Source organism: Podarcis erhardii, assembly GCF_964252035.2.
Source record: "Podarcis erhardii genome assembly, chromosome: 14".
In the NCBI taxonomy this organism is placed as follows: Eukaryota; Metazoa; Chordata; class Lepidosauria; order Squamata; family Lacertidae; genus Podarcis; species Podarcis erhardii.
Window position 1 is genome coordinate 25302748 of NC_138503.1, and position 18078 is coordinate 25320825.

An 18078-nucleotide genomic window follows, 5' to 3' on the forward strand; every position below is an offset into this window, starting at 1 on the left:
GGTTTCCTGGAAAGAGCGTCCGCCCTCACGTTCTCGGAGCCGGGTACGTAACGAATCTCAAAGTGGAATTTGGAGAACTCCTGGGCCCATCTCACTTGTCTCTGGTTCAGCACTCGGGCTGTTCTCCAGTATTCCAGATTTTTGTGGTCAGTTCGGACTTGAACCTTGTGCTGCGCCCCAATCAGTAAGTGCCGCCATTTCCGGAATGCTTCATGAATGGCGAGCAGTTCTCGGTCGTACACTGTGTAGTTCCTCTCGGATTTGTTCAACTTCCGCGAGAAGAATGCACACGGTCTCCATTCCGACGTATCTTTTCCCGGCTGGAGAAGAACGGCCCCCACCGCTCGGTCTGACGCGTCAGTCTCCACTCTCATTGGTTGTTGTAGATCCACGTGCAAAAGTTGCTCTTCCGACGCAAACGCCTGCTTTAAGCGTTCGAACGCTTGCTGCGCTTCTCCCGTCCAAACAAATTTCTTTTTGCTACTAAGACAATCCGTGATGGGCGCTGTTAAATGGGCAAAGTTTTTGATGAACTTCCTATAGAAGTTTCCGAAGCCCAGGAACCTTTGCACGTCCTTCTTGGTCTTTGGTGTTTTCCATTCCAGTACCGCTTGAACCTTGCTGGGATCCATGGCCAATCCCTTGTCAGACAACCGGTACCCCAGGAATTCCACCTCCTTGGTATGAAACTGACACTTCTCCAGTTTCACCCACAGCCGGTTTTCTCGCAGCTTGCTCAGTACCTCTCTTACATCTCGCACATGCTGCTCCTCGTTGTCTGAGTACACCAGGACGTCATCTAAGAACGCTACGCAGTTCTTGTAGAGCAGTGGCCCCAGGACGTGATTCATGAATGATTGAAAACAGGCAGAGCCCGCTTGTAATCCGAAAGGCATAACCAAGTACTCAAAGGCCCCCAAGGGGGTGAACATAGTGGTCTTCCACTCATCCCCCTTTCTCACACGTATCAAGTTATATGCCCCCCTAAGGTCCAGCTTGGTAAAAATTTTCCCTTTTCTCACCCGTGTTAGAATGTCATCAATTCTGGGCATAGGGAAAGTCACTGGTTCTGACACTGCATTTAGGGCCCTGAAATCACATACAAGCCTGGGCTTGCCCGTGTTTTTTTTGTCCACAAAGAACACTGGGCTGCCCCCCACCGCTCGTGACTCTCTGATGAAACCTCGCTTGAGATTCTTGTCAATGAACTCCCTTAACTCCTGCATCTCACTGTCTGACATTGCATACAGCTTGCCCACTGGCAATTGTGCTCCTGGGAGTAAGGTAATTTGACAATCAAAGGGTCTGTGCGGGGGCAGCTTATCTGCTTCTTTTTCGCTGAATACGTCAATCAAGTCAGCGTATTGTGGTGGCACCCTCCCCTTGTCCATCATTTCCATCCCTGCTAGAGTGGCCCTGGCGCCTGCCTGAGCCTCTCCCTCCTTGCAGTGTTCTAGGCAATGTGCTGATCCAAAGGAAACCACTCTCTGATGCCAGCCTACTAGCGGATCGTGTAGCGCCAGCCAGCTCATACCCAAGATAATAGGAGCTCCTCCCAAGGTGGCTACGTTAAACGCTATCAGTTCGGTGTGTCGTGCCACCCTCATTATCATTGGTACAGTCTGTTGGCTCACTTCTCCTCCCAACAGCTCCCTCCCATCAATCGTGGTAACCTGTAAAGGCTTACTCAATGGGATAGTCTGTATCTGGTGTGCAGCTGCAAACTCTTTGCTCATGAAATTACATGAGCTACCTGAATCCAATAGCGCCTTTATCTTCAGTGGGCGTCCGTTTGCCAGTTCCAGCAACACCTCTATCACAAGCGCTGGTCTTGGAGGTTCCGGCGTGGCACATTCATTACTCCCTGGCCTGGCTGCTGTGCCCTGATGTTGGCAACCAGGCGTTGGCTTTTACTTGCTCCGTGATTTCTTCTTCCTCCTTCCCCCCAACAGTTCCCGCCATCCCTTGCCATTCCTTCCTTTGCGGACAGACTCTGGCAAAGTGACCTGGCTGTTGGCAGAGATAGCATCTCTTGCCGCTCTTTCCCTCCTTCTTCCGCCCTTCACTGGTGTTTGAAACTGCGCGCGCGCGCGCGCTGTTCCAAGTTCCATCGGCTCTGCTGGCGGGAAAGGCTGCTCCGGAATCTCTGGAATGCGGAAGTCCTTCCAACGTTCCCCCTTTCCTTCCCGCTTTTCCATAGCTCTAGCTTCCTGGCGTGCCCCAATGGACAGCGCTGATTTAGTCAGCTGATCCATAGACTCCGCCCTAGGCGCCCGGGAAAGTTCATCTTTCACTGCCGGAGAGAGACCTTCTTCAAACAGCATTTGAATAGGTTCACTAGCAAGGTCCCACCCAAGTCTATGAATCAGCATGGTGAACTCAGTCCAGTACTCACGTACAGATCGGCTCCCCTGTTTACACGCCATTAACTGCCTGCGCACCACTCCCTGCTCGATCTCGCTGGAAAACATCAAGTCCATGGCACGGAAAAACTTCATTGTGTCCTTTAAGATTTCATTATTGGCTGCCATCAGGGGCCGAACCCAGTCCCTCGCCCCTCCCTCTAGATGGCCAATCACGTACGCCACTCTAGAGTTCTCGTCGGGGAAGTCATCAAACAGCAGATTGAGAGCATATTGCATCTCTGTCCTAAAGGCTTGATAGTTCCGGGGATCCCCCCCAAATTTCTGCACCAGTCCAGGCACCCGTCTGGCAAGTGGGGTGGTCTTCCCCTTATCTGCATCTTGAGCCCTCCTCTCCTCGAGCCTCGCCGTTTGCAGTGCCAGCTGGACCTCCAACGCCCTGTACCTTTGTTCCAGGCTTGGATCTGCCCCGGCTCCTGCTCCCCCGGTTCCGGCTGGTTCGCTCATGATGCCTTCTGCTTGCACAAGCTGCTTTCAAAGACTGTCAGATTGCTGTGATGGGATAATGAGCTGCTTGTGCGTAAAAGCTTGATCCCTCTGGGGTTTGGCTGGTCATCCAAACCGATGCACTAACGGAGCCCCCAAAGTATGACTCCGTCAGTCGCTGGTAGAATCTGACAGTGGGCGTCTACGGAATCTACGCCAACATAAAAGCTGTTTGACAGACATGCGCTTTCGTGACTCTCTGCGTGACAGTTTCCGGCGAAGGGTGGGCGTTCCCAACGGGGGTCCCGTTACCTCTCCACTACTCTCACTGGAAGCATCCCAGAGCCTCCCCTCCGCTGTGACTCCTGCACTCCCCCTGCTGGTTCCCTCTTCTGCTGCAGATTCTCTCCTATTCTCCTGGAGCCTGTCCACCACCTGTCTCTCCGATGGCAGTTCCCTGACAGTAGCGTTTGGAATATTCCCTGCCTGAAGCCCAGGACAGACACTGCCAGTCTCTATAGACAATATTGAGCAATATTGGGTCTCCATTTGTTTTGGACTACAACTCCCATTATCCGTAGCTAGCAAGACCAGTGGCCAGGGATGATGGGAATTGTAGTCCAAAGACAGACCCAAGTTTGGGAAACAGTGAGCTAATGAACCAATGGTCTGACGAGGTATAAGGTAGCTTCCTACGCCCCTGTTTTAATCAGTTTTTTCTTTCAATAGCTCAGCAGGTTGGAGCACGGTACTGAAAACGCCAAGGTTGCAGGTTTGATCCTTGTAAGGAACAGTTGCATATTCCTGCATTGCAGGGGGTTGGACTAGATGATCCTCAGGGTCCCTTCCAGCTCTACAATTCCCTGATTCTATGATTCTTCAGAGCCCTGAGGACTGGTGTCTTATTATGACATTTGAGGGAAATGCCATAGCTCACAAGTTTTGCATGCAGAAGGCCTCAAGTTCAATTCTCAGCATCTCCAGGTGGGGCTGAAAAAGACTCTGGGTCTGGAAATCTGGAGAGCCACTGCAAAGTAGTGCAGACAGTACTGAGCTAGAGGAACCAGTGGTTTGGCTCAAGAGAAGTCACCTTCCTATGTTTCTAGGAGCCTAGAATTGTACACCACAACTCGAGGACAGAAATGCTATGGCCGCATCTGAGTAGCACCTTGGAGTCTATGTTGCATATGCCGCAGTCTTTACAATGACTTTGCAAAGTAGGCCAGTATTATAATTCTCCTACTCCAGGAGGAGGGGACGCGGGTGGTGCTGTGAGTAAAACCTCAGTGCCTAGGACTTGCCGATCGTATGGTCGGCGGTTCGAATCCCCGCGGCGGGGTGAGCTCCCGTCGTTCGGTCCCAGCTCCTGCCCACCTAGCAGTTCGAAAGCACTCTTAAGTGCAAGCAGATAAATAGGGACCGCTTTATAGCAGGAAGATAAACGGCGTTTCCGTGTGCTGCGCTGGTGCTGGCTCGCCAGAGCAGCTTCGTCATGCTGGCCACGTGACCCGGAAGTGTCTTTGGACAGCGCTGGCCCCGGCCTCTTAAGTGAGATGAGTGCACAACCCCAGAGTCGGACACGACTGGCCCTTACGGGCAGGAGTAGCTTTACCTTTACCTTTTACTCCAGGAGGAAAGAATGACTCTAGCCGAGGGCTTCCCTGCTGGCCAAGTGCCGAGTGCCTTGGTGGCGCAAGATAAAACAAAGATCAGAGGGAAAACAAGGAGGCAGGTCCTTGCTGCAAGGAGCTTACAATTTGAAATGCAACTGGAATGTGTCTGTGAATTGTGACAATGCTTCTGAGCATCAGGGTGTATAACCGCTGCCTTTTGTGTGGCTGGAATGTAGCCTTTATTCGTTGCTCCTCCCACTTTTGCCTTTGGCCCAGCCCACCTGTGGCCCCCCAGATGGTTCCCCGTGAAGGAAAGTGGCCCTCCTCTCTTGTCTTAGCCATTGAGCTAAACCAGCTGTTATGCCAGTAAGAAAACCTACACATGGTAGTGGTGGTGGGGTGCTAACTACACCTTCTATTAACGTGATTAGCAATATATATATATATAATATATTAGCAATCACATTGGAGTTTTTTTTAAGAAAATAAAATAAATTCCAGGCACAAGTGGTGGGGTTTATGGTTATTACGGTCACAGCAAGCTGGGGGGTGTCTAGATGTCTATGGAAACTTCAGAAATGCCATTTAAAGTGAGGCAGCAAAGCGAGGCAAGGAAGGATGAAAGGATGAGGAAACCAGGTGGGGATGGAGAAACAGTTACTTTATAGCTCCCTCTGCTGGCCACAGGGGTCTCCTTTAAAAAAGAAAATAAATTGCAAGTTGTTCGCAGCTCCATCAGCTGCTCCAGAACAAGCAGGAAAAGCAACTGATATTTTTAAATTGTTTATTTTTGGCAAGCCTCCCAGAACTGCACTGTGAGAACATAAGAAAAGCCTTGCAGGATTGGGGTATAGCCTATCTATTTTTTTTTTAAAGATATTTATTAAAGTTTTTAAATATAAATGCACAAATAATAAACAATCTTACTTCTGTCACAAACATAGTTTCATCACTTCTTTGGACTCCCTCACGTCTCCCGCTCCCATTTACATCGTTAAAAGTTTTTTCCAAACAAATTATCAACTTGTTTACAAATCTCATGTCCAGTCATTCAAATATAATCTAGCAATTCTTCCAAAAAAATTTATATTTTCTTTAGTCTCACTTATCATCAAATTTAAATCTAATTTAGTGGTGGCCGATTTTTTATAATCTAGCATCCTTCTTAACATTCAGCCAAATTACAATGTTTTTGTAGATACATCTTAAATTTCTTCCAGTCTTCCTCCATCTTCTCTTCTCCCAGGTCTCGGATTCTGCCAGTCATCTCGGCCAGTTGCATATAGTCCATCAGCTGCATCTGCCACTCTTCCAGTGTGGGTAGATCTTGAGTTTTCCAGTTTTTTGCGATGAGTATCCTTGCTGCCGTTGTTGCATACATAAAGAATGTTCGGTCCTTCTTTAGCACCTTCTGGCCGACAATACCCAGGAGGAAGGCCTCTGGTTTCTTAGTGAAGGTATACTTAAATACCTTTTTCAGCTCATTATATATCATTTCCCAGAAGGCCTTCACCTTAGGGCATGTCCACCAGAGGTGAAAGAATGTTCCTTCATTTTCTTTACATTTCCAACATTTATTATCAGACGAATGGTATATTTTGGCAAGTTTAACTGGGGTCATGTACCATCTATATATCATTTTCATTATATTTTCCTTCAGAGCATTACATGCGGTGAAGTTCAGCCCAGTGGTCCACAACCTTTCCCAATCCTCAAAGTCATGGGATTTATGTCTATCACATGATGGCATATATTTTGACTCCACAGAGTGGGAAGTGACGGAGACAGGATGTTTGTGTTACTGTGTTCCGTGAAGTGGAATATTGTCCTTTGTTCTTTTTTCTCTTTGCTGTCTGATGCTAGAGAGAGAGGGAGCCATGTTGCAGTGCTCTGTGTGTGTTTATATGTAAATAAAGTAGATTAGCCAAAATGCTGAGTTGCTGAGGTCTGCCACGCAAGATGCGCAAACTCTGTGGATCCCTAAGTGTGCTGGTGTCGGTTGGATTTGGATTTTTTAATTTTTTAATTATTGTTTTTTTTGGATTTGATAGCCCGCTTTATCACTACCTGAAGGAGTCTCAAAGCGGCTAACATTCTCCTTTCCTTTCCTCCCTCACAACAAACACTCTGTGAGGTGAGTGGGGCTGAGAGACTTCAAAGAAGTGTGACTGGCCCAAGGTCACCCAGCAGCTGCATGTGGAGGAGCAGGGAATCGAACCCGGTTCACCAGATTACGAGTCTACCGCTCTTAACCACTACACCACACTGGTTGGCATTGGTCGGGCTGAAGAAAGCTTTTGAAGCTCCCGAATGATCGACCAGAAGGGAGAGAACAAGCCAGTCAGGGATGTGCCTCTGCCAGAGTCCTACTCGAGTGTAGGCTGAACTCCTGACAACCGGATGCCCCCAAAGGAAAACCAGCAAGCAGGACCTGAGCACAAGAGCCCTCGCCCCTCCTGAGGTTTCCAACAACTGGGATTCAGAAACATTAATGCCTCCAGCTATGGAAGCAGAGCATAGTCCTCACAGCTGGCAGCCACAGATAGACTTGTCCAGAAGTGAGGCTGTGCCCCTATCCCCACAGCCAACTCCCCTCTTAGAGGAGGAGGAGGGAGATCTTCTTGACAGGGGCGTAGGAAGGGGGTTGGGGGGTCAGTCCACCCTGGGTGTTACCCTGAGGGAGGAGTTTGACAAAATGGCTGCAGGCCAAGGGCTACACTCACTGTAGGGCAGCTGAGGGCGCTTGTGCGCCATTGTTATGGCCACCGCTCGAGCACTGTCCGTATGGGCGCTCGAGTGGCGCAATTGGTATCGGCGCTGCGCATGTGTCATTGGTATCAGTGCCACGCATGCGCCGTCCTGGGTGGTTTGCCCCACCCCTTGACACCCCACACTGTATACCAGAGAGCCTTCCTTCGCCACTGCTTCTTGACAGCCCTCCTTAGCCGCTTACTCCTAGTTTGGGAGGGTCGCAAATGCGGTGCCTTCCAGTTTTTGTTGTCACCATGCATTATCTTTGACCAGTGGCCATTCTGGCTGAGGAGAGTTGTAGTCTATCCACTGTGAGAGCACCTTATTACTCAGCGAAAGAGCATCTGCTAGGTGTGCAGAAGGCCCCAGGGTCAATGCTCAACATCTCCAGGTAGGGCTCGGAAAAACTCCCGATTGAAACCCTGAAGAATGATAGAACTGGAGAGTTGGAAGGGAGCCCAACGGCCATCTAGTCCAACCCCTTGTGATGTGGGAATCTCAGCTAAAGCATCCATGACAGGTGACCATCCAACCTCTGCTTAAAAGCCTCCAAGGAAGGAGAGTTCACAATCTCTCGCAGGACTTTGTTTCACTATCAGAACAGCTCTTAATGTCAGAAAGCTCTCCCTGATGGTTTCCATGAATCTCTTCTCTCGTCATTTGAATACATTGGTTCGGGTCCTCCCCTCCAGAGCAGGAGAAACAAGCTTGCTCCATCTTTCATGTGACAGTCTTTGAGATAGTTGAATATGGCTATCTTATCTTCTCTCAGTCTCCTCTTACCCAACTCCCTCCTCTGCACATGTTCCAGTTTGTCAATACCCTCCTGAAATTGTGGCACCCAAAACTGGACACAGGACTCTAGGTGGGGTCTGACCAAGGCAGAATAGAGAATAGCCCAGTACTACCCTTGACCTGGAATGAACCAATGCCATCGCCCAGATTCATATAAAAGGTAAAGGGACCCCTGACCATTAGGTCCAGTCGTGGCTGACTCTGGGGTTGCGGCGCTTATCTCACTTTATTGGCTGAGGGAGCCGGCGTACAGCTTCCAAGTCATGTGGCCAGCATGACTGAGTTGCTTCTGGTGAACCAGAGCAATACATGGAAACGCCATTTACCTTCCTGCCAGAGTGGTACCTATTTATCTACTTGCACTCGACATGCTTTCGAACAGCTAGGTTGGCAGGAGCAGGGACCGAGTAATGGGAGCTCACCCCGTCACGGGGATTTGAACCACCGACCTTCTAATCAGCAAGTCCTAAGGCTCTGTGGTTTAACCCACAGCGCCACCCGTGTCCGCAGATTCATATGCTGTGGCTTGAATCAACACAGTGAGTTTTGCAGCTATTGTTAAAGTTGAGTGACTGAGTGAGGGAGAAATTTTTGGAACACATTGGGATATCAGCTCTGCTCAAGGTATGACAGATAGCAGCAAAAGATAGACATAACAATTTACAAGGACGGGAAGAAGCGATACGGACAGAATAAATGTCACACGCAGGAAGAACAATGATATAGTATGAGATCTTCACTTGTAGTCTTATAAATTATTTAACGTGTCAACACGAATAGAAGTTATAAATATTGCAGCTGTTGTATAAGGGATTATTATGATGACTGGAATGTCAGTAAGATTTTGGAACGCAGAAATAAAGAAAATCATCAGAATCATCAACTCTAGCATGTGGGGGCACCTTATCTAAATTATATAATTTGGTATTTGAATGATTGATATTAGTAACTGTATTTTAAACTGGCATTGTTATAATGAGGCTATCATTGGATTATAATTGGAAAATTAATAAAAATTATTATAAAATAAATAAATCAACACTTTCCCCCTCTGCCAAAAAATGGCGACTGGGGTCTTAAGTTATTTTCAGTCGGAAAGCACAGCTCAGTGGTTGAGTACATGCTTTAGGTAAAAAGCCGACTTTTGCCAGGTCAAAGCCTTGTCTGTCCAACCTGCTATTGCCTACACTGACTGGCAGCGGCTCTCCAGGATTTCAGGCAGGGCTCTCTCCTAGCCCTTCCTGGAGATGCTGTCAGAGGTCCACCTCTCGTTGAACCCAGGACCTTCTGCATGCAAAGCAATGGCCCTACCCCAACATAAGATGCTGCCTTATATGGAGTCAAACCATTGCTCCATCTAACCCAGTATTTCCTACACTGACCGGAAACAGCTCTCCAGGATTTCAGGCAGGATTTCCAGTGCTGCCTGGAGATGCTGGGGATTGAACCTTCTGCATGCAAAACTTGTGAGCCATCCTGAGCTACAATCCTTGCTCAATGGGCCTGAAATGCTTGCAAGGTTTTTCGTTTTGCAATTATGCAAGCCAGCCTCTTCCCATTCTACACCTTCCAAAATGCAAGTGGCCCCCCTCCCCATCCTGCCATGCACAGACCCATCACCTGCAACTAAGTGCTTCCTTACTTGTGTCGATGAAGACGGCGTCCACATAGATTTTGGTACAGAAGGAACCCAAGATAAATCCACAGGCTGGTCCGAACACAAGCATTGTAAACAAGATCCCTGTAGGGAACACAGAAAAACAACAACACAGTGAGAGGCATGTCCTGGAACAAGGATCTAGTCCTCAGTGAGGTGCTTGATACGTGGATGGGTTGTAGCACTCTGAGTTGCCGCTGGGGAGCAGTGAGGGAAGAAAAGTTCTCTGGTGATTGAAGTTTCCTCCAGACCAAAGCATTCCCTTCACACAGAAAGCTAGCAGCTCATGGGAGAAGAGCTCTATACAAGTCTTCTCCTGACTTGATGGTTTTCTTAGGTAGGGGAGTCCGTTCCACTAGTCACTGCCTTTCAGCTTGCCCTACCTCACAGGGTTGTTGTAGTGATTTATTGAGAATGGTGGAGACCCATGCATGCAACCTTAAGCTCCTTGGAGAAAAAGATGAGATGCAATTATTTGCAATAAAAATAATAATAACTAAGCAAAACAGTCTTATGCCACTTTCACAGTCATGGCCACTTTCAAATCATCCTGGGAACTGCAGTTTGCTATGGGGTGCTGAGCCGAGAGAGCTACAATTTCCAGCACCCTTAGCAAACCACAGTTCCCAGGATCCTCCATGTCTGTTGAAGTGCTTTAATGGACATGACCGATGCCGGCTGAACCTCCGTTGGAAGATAAATCCACAGCATGGGACCAGCGGGACTGAATCCCCGAATTCTGGCTGAAGTCGGACAGGTCCTCTTTGTTCTCCTTCCGATAAAAAAAGCAACGCCTCGAGGCACTTTCCCTTCCGACAAGTCTGCTAACAGAACTGCAAAGATTGCCCTCCAGAAACTGAACCAAAAGCAAAGTTTGTACGTGACCAGACTAAACTCGACAGTTCTATGAGTCTAAACATCTGAGAGAGTATTGGGGCGTTTTTTTTCCGTTTCTCGCTTCCTCCAGTCTGAGATTTCACCACTAGAGTATGCTGTATGCTAAAGCACTAAGCATGGAAAGAAGACAGAGGATATTAACTAAACAAAATACAGTTTTCTAACATGGGTTAAATACTCTGAGCCCCCCAAAAAGAGTTTAATGTTTTGTTACGTCTTTATATATGTTGGAAGCTGCCCAGAGTGGCTGGGGCAACCCAGTAAGATGTGTGGGGTATAAATAGTAAAATCATCATGGAATGGGATGTCTCTATTTTCATCGGAGAAATGTTGGAGGGTATGCAAACCTATTTAAAAAGAACAGAAGCTGGCCGGGGGGGGGGCATCTCCGTAGCAGATTGTTCCTCTTGCAGACTGCTTTTTCAACCTCAGAAAAAATGTGATTGCCTTCGTCCAGCCAACACGACCGGCTGCCTCTTTAAAGCCCACGTTAATCTCAAAAGCCTGCTTGCCCCACATTTCCCCGCTGTGGCCGGCTGATAGTAAAGGGGCGTGTCTCCCCCATGGAGAGATTACTGGGATATATTTAACCGAGGTGCCTACATGTGCGGCTTGGAGTGGGGTGGGAGAGAGGAAAATGGACAGAGCACACATGAACGTTCAACTGGCCCCATGACCCCCCCCCCACTACCCCACTGAGTCCACCGCTCCTTTGTCACACCCTAGACCTGTTCTCTGCATGTGGCGTGCAAGCTTTCTTCCTCCCCTAAGAACGTAAAAAGGGTGCTACTTGATCAGGCCAATGGAAGGGATTTTGACTGCTGAGAAAGCCAAATCTCGAATCTGCCTGAACACATGAATTTGCCTGATCTGCGAACGCACACCAATAGGGTAGTGGCAAATTCAGGATCCCTTCGTGATAGTCACAGCCACACTCCTCATAGCCAGGCCCACCTTTAAGATAATACCTAAAATCACACAATAATCTGTTAATTATACACTAATAATAATTACGGGCGCATGGCAATGATCAGTGCCAATCTCCATGTGTTGCCTTTCAGCTAGAGCTACTATTTTCAGTGCACAGGTGTGGGTAAATTATTTGCAGTGCTCCAGCGAGAAGTGGTTTAATGCTTAGCTTTGGAGAATACAGAACAACTCTTCCTCACTGTTCTTCCTGCGCACCTTCTCCAGAGAGAGACTAGCAGCCAATCCTCAATGGCTGACTCACCTTCTTTCGCTCCGATTGGCTCCAGTCAACACAAAGGGTGAGGAGAATGGTCTTTGAGCCATTGCAACCTTGGACCACTACAGCTCTATCTCATGCACACCCCACTGGATTGCCTGGTATCTCCCAGGGTCATTCCAAAGTCATTTTAACAGTTGCCAGGAATCGGACCTGGGGCCCTCTGCCTTCAAAGTGGGCTCTCCTGCTGAGGTTGCATACACACCATCCATTCAAACAGGGGCGCCGACTTATAAAAAATATTGGGGGGGCGGGGGCCCATACCGACTTATAAAAAATATTGGGGGGGGCCCAAGACCTCCAAACCGCTGCTGCTGGGGGAACGAAAGGGGTGAGCCCCAGGCTGCCCCGACCTTAAGTGAACCTGTGAGGGCCCGCCCTTTGCGGCAGCCGATTGGCTGCCACCATGGGCGGTGAATATTAATGAGCTAGGGGGAATCCCCGCTTCTCGCGGGGCTGACGCCAGCCCCGTGAGATTGTTGATGGGTCGAGAGCCCGCAACCCCACCCCCTCTCTAGATCGGGAGTGGCTTTGTTTTAACTCATTACTGAATGTATTTTAAAAGGTAACTATCGTCAAACAAGGAAAATAAAAAATACCAACATAATTTTGTGATTTTACAAAGCATAATATAACTAATAATTTTCAAATGAATTTTTGAGGGGGCTCGGGCCTCCTCAGGCCCCATGGAGTCGGCGCCTATGCATTCAAAGCACATGGCTTCCCACAAATAACCACGGGAACTGTAGTTCCCCTCCACAGAGCGGCAGTTCCTGTCACCCTTAACAAACTATGGTTCCCAGGATTCCTTGAGGGAAACTGTGTGCTTTGAATGGATTACATATATGTGAGGAAAGGGTAAAGGGACCCCTGACCATTAGGTCTAGTCGTGACCGACTTTGGGGTTGCGGTGCTCATCTTGCTTTAATGGCCGAAGGAGCCGGCGCACAGCTTCCAGGTCATGTGGCCAGCATGACTAAGCCGCTTCTGGCGAACCAGAGCAGCGCACGGAAACGCTGTTTACCTTCCCGCTTCAGCAGTACCTATTTATCTACTTGCACTTTCACGTGCTTTCAAACTGCTAGGTTGGCAGGAGCAGGGACTGAGCAATGTGAGCTCACCCCGTCGTGGGGATTTGAACTGCCGACGTTCTGATCGACAAGTCCTAGGCTCTGTGGTTTAACCCACAGCGCCACCCGCGTCCCTTACGTATATGCGAACTCAGCGACAATTCAGCAGGATACATAATTCATTTCTAAAGAAGAAACCTTTAGCCAAGGCAACGGGGAGTTAGCTAATGATCCATGGCCAACCAATGGCCTTTTAAATCTCTAGTGAGAAGAGAGAGGCAGTAACTAACAGGCCAGATATTAGCAGGGCTGTAAACCTTGCCTTGCATTTCAACTCAAGAGAGCACCAGCAAGTCTTTGCATGCAGAAGGTCCCAGGTTTCAATTCCTAGCATCTCAAGGCAGGACTGAAAGAAACCTCTGTCTGAAGCCCTGGAAAGCTGCTGCCAGTCAGTGTATACAAATATTGATCTAGATGGACCAGTGGTCTAACCTGCTATAACACAACTTCCTAGGTTTCTGTGATTTCTGTATCAAGGAGAAGGGCCACAGTTCAGTGGCAGAGCATTCTGTCTATCACGTAGAAGGTCCCAGCTAGGGATGGGAGAGATCCCTCTCTGAAACCCTGGAGAGCTGCTGCCAGTCAGTGTAGGCAATTCTGCTCTGGATGAACCAGTGGTCTGACTTGGGATAAGGCAGAATTTCAATGTTCTTTGAAGGCAGCTCTTAGTCATGATGTACAAGTGCAAGGCCACAGGAACATTTTCTTGATTGATCCACAACCTTTCTGAAAAACTACAGGGTCCACAGTTTGAGACTCTGTGATCTACACTGGCTTTGGGAAGCAGCCCTCCAGGGTTCAAGAGGAGAGGCTTTCCTACGTCTACATGAGTCTGTTTGGAGGCAAGTCTGAGTCACTCCAGGCATGTGGGCGGGTGGCTTTTAGTAAGCCTGACAGAGAAATCTAATACGAAAAGGTACACACAGCCCCTGCCTCCTGGCTGGCTGAAGCGGTTCCCGTCTGCTGTAAAATCTCACTTGCCAGGTGAAACCTGCTCTCCATTATTCATGGGTGTGCTGCTGCGGCGATTACAAAAACATTGTTATTTTAAAAATTAAATTAAAAAAACCCTTCCCTTCCCCCTCCCTGACTCTTATCTCTCTGCTCCCCCCCCCCCCCGCCAAGATGCTGGCGCTGTCAGACTCCATCACCCCACTTGGTACAAGCGCCTGGCTGGAACTGCTTTGATCCCCACCAGAATAAAAGGAGAACATTAAAGCAAGTCATCCTGGCATTGCCTCTCATTAATTAACAGCTGCAGGCTTTTTAAACATCTGTCAGGGTTACTTTAACATTCCCTTTACTCTCATGGCTACGTCGAGAAGGCGAATAAATCAAGAGCAGACTCTGCCTTGGCAGGACTTGGGGTTTTCAGCTTCTGCCATGTTTTCACAGCAACAGCAACCAAAAGCTGGATGCAAAATCGAGTGTACTGATCAAGGCGGCCGCCCAGCCCTCACCAAACTTGTGTGCTCCAGATGTTTTGGATCGCAATGTCCATCAGCCCCACCCAGCACAAATGGTATGACGCTGGAAGCTGATGTCAGGCTGTGCTGACTGAAATGAAGCAGACCTTTCTCAGGAACAAGCAGTAATGGAAGCAGGAACTCGTGTGACCACCCTGATAGCAAATCATCATGAATGCATGATAATAATAATAATAATAATAATAATAATAATAGGAGGATATCTGGAGAGGCCCCGAATATGCCCATGGGGCCAAGAGGGTTGGAAACCAAAGTAGATGTCAGGCTTCAAGGAATTGGCTTCCTCCCCCCATGGCAGTAGATAAGAAGATCAAAGACAGGAATTTCTTACCAGTTAGAAACTTTCATAATCACAGTGAGAGAACAAAGAATACATCTCTTAGAAATGGCGGTGCTCCCGATTAAGGATTACATCTCCTTCCATCCCTATTAATCTACATCACTCCTACGTCTTGTAATCTGAGTTTGTAACCTCTGTGCTTTCTGTTCTGAGACTTTCTGAGCTTTTTGGGACTTTGAGGAGATTGGAGGAATGCTGTCCAACAACTGTGAATCTGTTAACCCTCTCTCTTCCAGTGTTTCTTCACCTAGCTGTTCCCCATCCAGTATTTCCCAGCTTCTGCCTTCTGAACTATGCCCCTCTGCAAAGCACTCTTCCAAATCTATACTGTCCTCCTGCTCCTGGGAAGATTCAGGATCAGGGAGAGGGGGTGGTTCCCACCATTCTTCCTCAGTGCCGTCCTCCTCAGCAAGGTCCCTGACAGTAGATTCCTATGTTTCATCCTGAGAAGCTTGGGGATTAACAGTCCTTTTCGAGCTTCAAATTGTAGAGTCAGGAAAGGTTTTGGGCAACCAAAATAATCAAGGGGATGGAGCAAATCCCCCATGAAGAAAGGTTGCAGTGTTTGGGACTCTACAATTTAGAGAAAAGGCAACGAGGCATGAAGAAAGTGGTGTGCTTTAGGCAGATTCACCTTTAAAGGTGAACTGAATCGAAATTCTCCCCCCTCCCTAGTTCTATGGAAGGTTTTAAGAAGCATCCAAACATTTTCTTGTTCTTCTGGACATTTGAATGGTACAGCTTTATAATCGGCCAAATTCACATTGGTTTCCCGCTGTTCTTCTGTTTACTGCGAAAGGATGTTGTTGTTGGTGAGCATTTAATAAAATCCAATATTTCCAGTGTGAGTTGAAAAGGCATTGGGTCCTCTTCTATCCTCCTCTCTTTTATTTATATAAATATTGCCATTGTCTGCTCCTTTAGGGGTCTCCAAACTGGGAACCAAAGGTGGAATAAAAATGTAAAGAGAACTACGCAAATAAACAGAGGGAGAATTTGACAGCTATTTATATGGCAACATGTTCCAGGCATGCTGGCTGCTAAAACATAGCTGCCAGTGCCTTCCAATTATCTTTTCTCTTAGCAAGCAGCTTTAAAATAATCTTTTTAAAAAAAAAAATAGGAAAAAAAAATGAGACAAACAAATGGGCAAAAAAGGCAGGATTTTAAGAGATTGTTGTACTGGCAAATTATGCATAAATGCCATGCAATTTAATTTCCAGGGCCTTCACCGGGAATAATACCATCCCGCTGTGTCGTCTTCATCTGCCTCCTAATAAACTGATTACAGGCTAACACGCCAAAGCCCTGAGCACCATTATCCATTATTTAGGTCCCGGAAAAGATGATAATTAACCCACAGGTCCTGAGATGCTCCATTGTCACACAGACAATAGGAGGCTGCGTGGCAGAAGAACAGCACGCGTTGCTCCTTCCCGTCAACTTAATTACTTGGGCAAAGCGCCAGCACCACCCCCACCCCCCGCAATCGCGTACCAGCTTGTTGCAACTGCAGCAAGCGCAAGATAAAAAAAGATTTCAGGTACTGCAGGTGTTGTGCCAATACAGGTTGTGATAGCTCTGGGCCAGCCACAAATCCAAGCTCATGAGAATGGGAAGGACTATCTTGCCAGGTCGGAAACCAAAGGTCCACCCAGGCTGGCACTCTCTTTTGTAGCCCTGCTGCAGCCAGGCAGATGCCTCTAGGAAGAACACACAGATCCACGGAACTCACTGCCACAGGACATAATGATGGCCACCAACCTGGGTGGATGTAAGGAAAGGTTGGATGAATTCATGGAGGATAAGGCTATCCATGCCTACTAGCCATTATGGCTCTGCTCTGCTTCTGTAGTTGGAGGGAATACCAGTTTCTGGAAATTACAGCAGGGGGCAGTATTCTTGCGGCCTGGGTCCTGATTGCAGGTTTCCTCGAGGCATCTGGTTGGCCACCGTGAGAACAGGATGCTGGACTAGATGGGCAGTCTCCTATGTTCTTCAGTTCTTCTTCCCAGAATGCAGCAGCTAGACTGGTGACTGGGGGCAGCCACTGAGACCACATAACACCAGTCTTGAAAGACCTACATTGGCTCCCAGCACGTTTCCGAGCACAATTCAAAGTGTTGGTTTCAACCTTTAAAGCCCTAAACGGCCTCGGCCCAGTATACCTGAAGGAGCGTCTCCACCCCCATTGTTCTGCCCGGACACTGAGGTCCAGTGCCGAGGGCCTTCTGGTGGTTCCCTCATTACAAGAAGCAAAGCTACAGGGAACCAGGCAGACAGCCTTCTCGGTAGTGGCGCCCGCCCTGTGGAACACCCTTCCATCAGATGTCAAAGAGATAAACAACTATCTGACGTTTAGAAGACATCTGAAGGCAGCCCTGTTCAGGGAAGTTTTTAATGTGTGACATTTTAATGTATTTTTAATCTTTGTTGGAAGCCACACAGAGTGGCTGGGGAAACCAAGCCAGATGGGTGGGGTACAAATAAATTATTATAACATCATCATCATCATCATCATCATTATTATTATTATTATTATTATTATTTTCCCATGATTGCCTCCTCCATCTGGAATGGGGAACTCATAGCACCCTTCCTATGTTGCTGGACTCACACTCCCATCATCCTAACCATTGGCCATGCTGGCTGGGGCTGATGGGAACTGGAGTCCAACAACATCTGGGTGGCCACAAGTGAAGCATCTACTGGGCTTCACTGACTGGGGACATTCCCAGCCCTACCTGGGAGTGAACCTGGAACCTTCTGCATGCAAAGTAGATGCTCTACCATTGAGCTGTCACCTCTGTCTGGTTGTAAATTAAGATCAGTAAGATCAGGCTGGTACATTCAGATAAATGCAGCACTGGCCCGTGAACCTCAGTCTGCCTGCATCTAGCGCCCACCTGCTTGTCTTCTTACTTATAAGCAGTCCAGAGGGTGGCACTGGCCATCAGCTGCCTCCTCCTTCATCTCAAGCGTTGCCCTTGCAAAACTCAGCAGGGAGGAGAATGGGGGCAAAACTAGGATTAGCTGGAACTGCTTGCCATTGGCTCTGGTGTCACCTACTGTTGCCCTCCCTGCCTTATGCCCCAATAAGCAATAGTCCCAATTGGCACCAACCATCACTGTTGCGACTCTCACTGCAATATCTATGAAGGATAAACCAGCAGCATTCACTCCTCAGGAGGAAAAGGGATGGGAGGATGAAGTGTCCAGGGAAGCATGTCAGCCCTTTGCTTCCACACAAACTGACTTTGAGCTCCGATTCAATTCTTTTGTGGTGCTTAATAGCACTTCATGCAATCCATTA

The 18078-nt window shown here is 48.1% G+C and overlaps 1 protein-coding gene across 1 annotated transcript in view; it reads right to left on the minus strand.

Annotated features, from left to right (window-relative positions):
• Positions 1 to 18078, minus strand: part of SLCO3A1 (solute carrier organic anion transporter family member 3A1) — a 113334-nt gene that overhangs the window by 23383 nt on the left and 71873 nt on the right. The window contains exon 3 of the mRNA XM_081838921.1: positions 9651 to 9749. Within this exon, the coding sequence (XP_081695047.1) occupies positions 9651 to 9749 (99 nt within the window). The remainder of the gene's footprint in view (positions 1 to 9650; positions 9750 to 18078) is intronic.